General features: G+C 60.9%; 1 protein-coding gene across 1 annotated transcript in view; it reads right to left on the reverse strand.

The window, feature by feature from the left end:
• Positions 1 to 3,393: 3,393 nt before the first annotated feature.
• Positions 3,394 to 5,343, reverse strand: part of LAD1 (ladinin 1) — a 17,792-nt gene continuing 15,842 nt past the window's right edge. The window contains exons 7-10 of the mRNA XM_006155472.3: positions 5,157 to 5,294; positions 4,755 to 4,841; positions 4,426 to 4,500; positions 3,394 to 4,122 (exon numbers count right to left, since the gene is read on the reverse strand). Of these exons, the coding sequence (XP_006155534.1) occupies positions 4,117 to 4,122; positions 4,426 to 4,500; positions 4,755 to 4,841; positions 5,157 to 5,294 (306 nt within the window). The 3' untranslated portion in view covers positions 3,394 to 4,116. The remainder of the gene's footprint in view (positions 4,123 to 4,425; positions 4,501 to 4,754; positions 4,842 to 5,156; positions 5,295 to 5,343) is intronic.

Here is a 5,343-nt window from a genome sequence, read left to right on the forward strand (position 1 = left end):
TATTTTGGCAGGTGCTGGGGACAAGGCTAAAGGAACGTGTACCCCACACCATATAAGCCCATGTGGCCCTCCAGCTGCTCAGATAAGCTATTTAAAACCAGAACAGATATGCAGGGAACAGGCGTGTAACACAAACCAGCTGTCCCTCTCGAGAATCCTGATAAAACAGATGCCAGCCACGCGGGCCTGGGGGGGCAGGCTGGGAGCAGGGCTGGGGCAGAAGGCCACCTCCAAGACACCCCGGAGCCTCTGCATCAGGTCCTGGGGGTGGAGGTGAGGGCTGGTCCACAGCCGCTCTTGGAAGGTGCCCTGGGAGCGGTGTTGGCCAAGTCACTGCTGCTCCTCACAGACGGCACCCTCGGGCAGGTCCAACTCCGAGGGCCTCGGTAAGGGCCCACATCTGCAAAGGGGGTCTTCTCCGTGTCCCCGAGCCGTGTGACAAGCCCTTCTCATGGGGAATGGACATGCGGCCCTACAGGTCAGATCAAGGCAGAACTTCCGTCAGGACGGTGGCCCTCCTGTACAGGCAGCTGAGCTGTGAGGGGCAGTGAGGACCGTGGACGCTCGCTCCCAGGGTTTTAAAGTCAAGTGACATGGGCCCATGACCTGCTACACCTGAGACTAGAAGGTCCCCAAGGCCAGGGACTTCTGTGCTGGCTGGCACACGCGTGTCCACAGCTGAGTGCGGTGCCACGCGTTGTTGGGCTCAGCCCGTGACAGAGATGAAAGAGGAGCAAGGCTAGCCCTCCGGTGGCCAGCTGCCTCCCTGCCTCGGTCCAAATCCAGTCCTGCCTGACCCCGAAGCCACGGCCCTCCTCTGGACCAGGCCCACCCACCCTGTGCCCTCAAGCCCTGAACCCTGATCACCTCCAGGTCTTGCCCTCTGGTGACTCGCGCACTGCTCTGCCTTTCCGTGGACGAGGAGAGCCACCAAACCCACCCTCTGCCCCTCCCCACGCCTGGCCCCGTGTTCCCCTTGGTCCTGCCGCTGCGGAGCTAAAGGCTGCAGCCTCCACCGGTGTCCTTGGAAGAATCTCCGCCATCCCCCTGCTCCTTGATCTGCTGCTGCCAGGCTCTTGCCCATCACTCAGCTGACGCTGTCCCCTCCCCGGTCCCCAGTGGCTTCTGAGCCCAGTGGCCTTGATTCTCCGGCCCCAGGCTTATCCTCCACCACGTGGGCCTCCCTGCTGCCAGCAAGTCCACTGCAGGGCAAGTGGAGCCACGTGCCTGCCAGCCAGCCTGGGGGAGGGGGCTGCAGGGAGCCGAGGGGCAGGCATGGAGCGGGGAAGCAGCTCCAGGGGGAAGATGAGGAACCAGCCTGGCAGGAGTGGGAGAGCCTCGCCCCTCTTTCCAGTCTAGCCCCCTCAGCCTTCCTCTGTGCTGGCCGGGAGCCCCCTGCCATGGAGAGGTTGTCCCAACACTCCCTAACTCCGGGAGGGGGGTGTCACTTCCTCCACAGCCGGATAACCCTTCCTACAGGCCATACCTGGCTTGCAGGATGCCTAGGGCAGGGAGCTGGGCTCCTACATCCCTCCTGGGCCCCCTCGGGAAGACCGGAGGGCCACGTGCGTGAGGCCTCTCACTGTGCTAAGCAGGGCAGAGCTCAGAGCGCTGAGGTGGTTAAAGGGGCTAAAGGGGAAAGCTAGCCTCCCCAGCACAGCTCAGCAGGGCGCAGTTGTCCCGTCCTTGCAAACAGACACAAAGCCAGCTCCCTGGGCTCACGGCAGATGGGAAGAAAAAATACAGTCCAACAACATGGGAAGAAACACACTGACACGGTGCTTGGGAACTTAAGGCACAGAGGATGCCACTCATGGGGTCCCAGGGCCTCTGGAGCAGAGTAAGAGTGCAGGGCAAGGGGTGGCGAGTCGGGGAGACCTGCTGACTGCAGAGGGTACTCAAGTGCCACCTTCTCCAGGAGGCCTCCCACCAGCCCACCTCCCCACGCTATCCTTCATCTCACAGCTGAGGTCCTCCAGCCTCTGCCCCATCTCCTTGGTTATGGGCTGACCCCCCCTCATGGGTTATGTGTGAGTCAGGGGGTTATACCCACCCCCACTGTTCCCTCAGCAGCCTGCGTGCAGTGGGCACCTGGGGAGGGTGTGCAGGGAGGAGGGCCCCGTCAACCTGAAGCCGAAGCTGCTAGAACAGCCCAGCACCCAGGACCCAGCAGTCCTCCCAAGTGGCCTCAGACTCCCACCTCAAAGGAGTCAGCTCGGTGGCCTCTCCTAAGGGGAGAAGCCTCTCCTAAGAAAAGTGTGTGGGGACGGTTTTGCTTACTAGAAGAGCTCACAGTCAAGGGGACTTCCCAGAGTTTAGAACTTGAGTATCTGCTGTCCCTGGAGGTCATCAACTTGCCCCCAGAGAAGGGGCGTGTCTCAGGGTCACACCCTGGGTTCGCGGCACAGCCGGAGCTGCTCAGGTCTTCCGAGTCTCTGAGTGGTACCCACGCCCTCTGCCCTGGTGCTCTGTCCTCGAGCACCCAACTGTGGGGCTGGAGCACCTGCTGAGGCCTCGGGAGCAGGTGGGGTGCTCAGGGCAGGACCTCAGGGCCCACTACCTCTAGCTCACTGGGACAGACAGTCACAGCTTGGGCAGCCCAGGGCACTGGGAAGTCTGCACAGATGGGGCAACGGGGGGCCTCTGTCCCTCTGACCATGGGATCCGAGACAGGAGCCTTTACCCAGAATCACAAACGCTGCAGCAAAGCAGGCTGCCTGCACCCCACCAGCTCGGGGACAGGGGCCTTGTGAGGCCTGTTCTGAGAAGCCCTGAGGTGTCCGCAGGTACCTGAAGAGGGCGGGGCTCTGCACCTGTTCTCAGCCCCAGCTGCTTCTGAGTAAAACCAACAGTCCACTGGAGGAAGAATTCTATCTAGCACCTGGTTTTAAATTAAGGCCTTACGGTAGCAACTTTACGGGACACCAGAGTGACTTTCTCAGTTTGATGTGTCTGAGTTTCTTTGTGGCTCAGCTCTACAACTCACAGAGGGATGGAGGACTGGGCACTGGGAAGATGTGGGGGTAGGGGTGGGAGGGCAGGCCGGGCCCTGTGTATGGTAGCTCTAGACTTCTGAGTCACCAAGCTAGAGCCACCTTAACTGGGGAACCAAGAAAGCGATGGTCCTGCTCACACTGCAAGTACCCTGTGAGTACACAGAAAGGAATTCTTTTTTTTTTTTTTTAGAGAGAGATTTTTTGCTATAGTGTGTGTGCTTATAGGAGACACAGAGACAAAGAGAGAGAGAGAAGTCACCCACAGAGGGGATGGCCACACTGCAATCCTCATTCCTCCATTCTCTTGGGATTTGGAGCATGCACGCACACACACACCCGACATGAGTTTCAAGCTGCCAGATCTGGGACTCGAACCATGGTCAGTCACGTGGGAGCCCAGTGCCCCAAGCACTATGCCACCTGCTGATCCCAGGAAGGAATTCATTTTTAAGGCATCATCAGTCACTTACACCTGAGAGTGAATGAGTTTATGAGATCCTTCCTGAGAACAGGTTTTCGGAGCAAGGGTAGGTAGTTGCACAGAAAAAGGCACTGAGCTCCCAGCCAGGGCGGCAGGCCAGGGGAGGGAGGGAAGAACAGAGCAGGGAGGCATAGGGCAGACGCAGGGCAACTCCTTCACGGGCTGGCACTGAGGCCCCAGACGCTAAGGTAGGCAGGCCCAGACCACGCGAGGGAGACACCACAGGACCTGGAGGCACCTGCTAGGAGCAGGTGAGACAGCGGACCCTAGAGTTCCTGAAAGACGCCCCACGTGGATCCTGGAAGGGGACAGGAGGTGGGGGGTAGTCTCCAGGTAGGACACAGAGGCCGTCGTGTGATGCACACCAGCGCTGTGGCCGAGGCTGATGCTGGGTCCTCACATCGGCTGTGCTGTGGTGGGATGGGACAGGCCTTGGCATGGCCAGGCTGGGAAGGAGCTGGCTTGACCTCAAAGATACTGCTGGCACCCAGGGGCCCTGGACGGAAAGGCACAGGGACGGAAAGGGAGCCCTGGGCAAGAACTGGCAGGGCAAGATGGAGATGCAGTGGCAGGAGACAGGGCCTCGCCTGAGCAAAGGCCTTGAGAGGCAGACTTGCAAGGCAGTCTTGGCAGGGCGTGTCACACCTGTGGGGTGAAAGTCTGTGAGTACAGGGAGGGGCTGTTGGCAGGCAGACCTCTACCAAGCCCACACCCACACTGGGTCGGAGAGCCAACGTCGAACGCTGACAGGGCAGGGGCTTTGCAGGGCTGCGACAAAGCGAGATCAGCCGAAGGGGCCCCGTGAGCTCCGGTTGGGCTGACTAGCCTGAACAGCAGGAACAGGGCTTTCTGGGGGCCTGGACTGCAATCACAGGCACGCCAGGGGGGGGGCGTGTGGTCACCTCACTCCAGGCCTCTGTCCCAGGGCTGCCCATCCACTCTACTCGCCTCAGCGTCCAGGGAGGAGTCCGGCTTCTTCCCCCACTGTGCCCTCTTGGCGGCTGCGGGCTGCTTCCGTTCCTCCTAGTTGGGGGCACCAGGGTGGGAATCAGGGACTGAGGAGGAGCATGGAGGGGCTTGGGTCCCCCAGGCCTGCCTCTCTGCCACAATGACCTCCCCCTTCCTGAAAAGGAAAAGCACCCCAGACCCACTGCTGCTCCCTGCTGTCTTCTGACCACGGGCCCGTCCCCAGCAGCCCTGCTCACAGCCTCCACTCCTGAAACGACTCATCACTGGGGCCGTGCCTCCTCCAGCCAGACCTCGGGGGGCGATGGTACCTGGGGATCCTGCTCTCCAGACTCCTGGGTCCTGCTGATCCACAAGTTGAGCCTTGATGTCACGACCCCTGAGAGCCTCAAGTTCTCCTGAAAAGAGAGGCTCCCATCTCAGTGCCAGGTCGCTGGCAACAGCAAAGCATCGTACAGGCCCTGGATCAAGGGCTGGCCTCCACCTCACTCCCAGCTCTACGGGGCACACGCCATGCGTACCTGGCCCCCCAGCCCCGACCCCCGGAGCTAGGCACACAGCCACGGGGACCTGGACACAGAAACGCACAGTAACTCGAGTCAAAGTTGCGCCCGCATTCATGGACACAGGAAAAGACTGCAGGCTGAGGTCCAGGCTTTGAGACCTCAGGGCTGATCAGCTGCAAGATCCTTGGCTGGGCCTGAGCCCCTCACCTTCCGACTGGAGGCTGGTTCTGCTCGGCTCTGGCCCACCAGTTCCTTCTCAAAGAGGTGGCGTTTGCTGGCTACACCCGAGGGAGTCACTAAGAACTCGGTGCGGGAGGAGCCTGGAGACTTGACGGATTCTGATCTCTGGGAACAAGAGCAGCGGCTGGCGACCCCCCTCGGAAGTGGAGACCAC

Source organism: Tupaia chinensis, unplaced genomic scaffold, assembly GCF_000334495.1.
Source record: "Tupaia chinensis unplaced genomic scaffold, TupChi_1.0 Scaffold000453_2, whole genome shotgun sequence".
Lineage (NCBI taxonomy): Eukaryota > Metazoa > Chordata > Mammalia > Scandentia > Tupaiidae > Tupaia > Tupaia belangeri.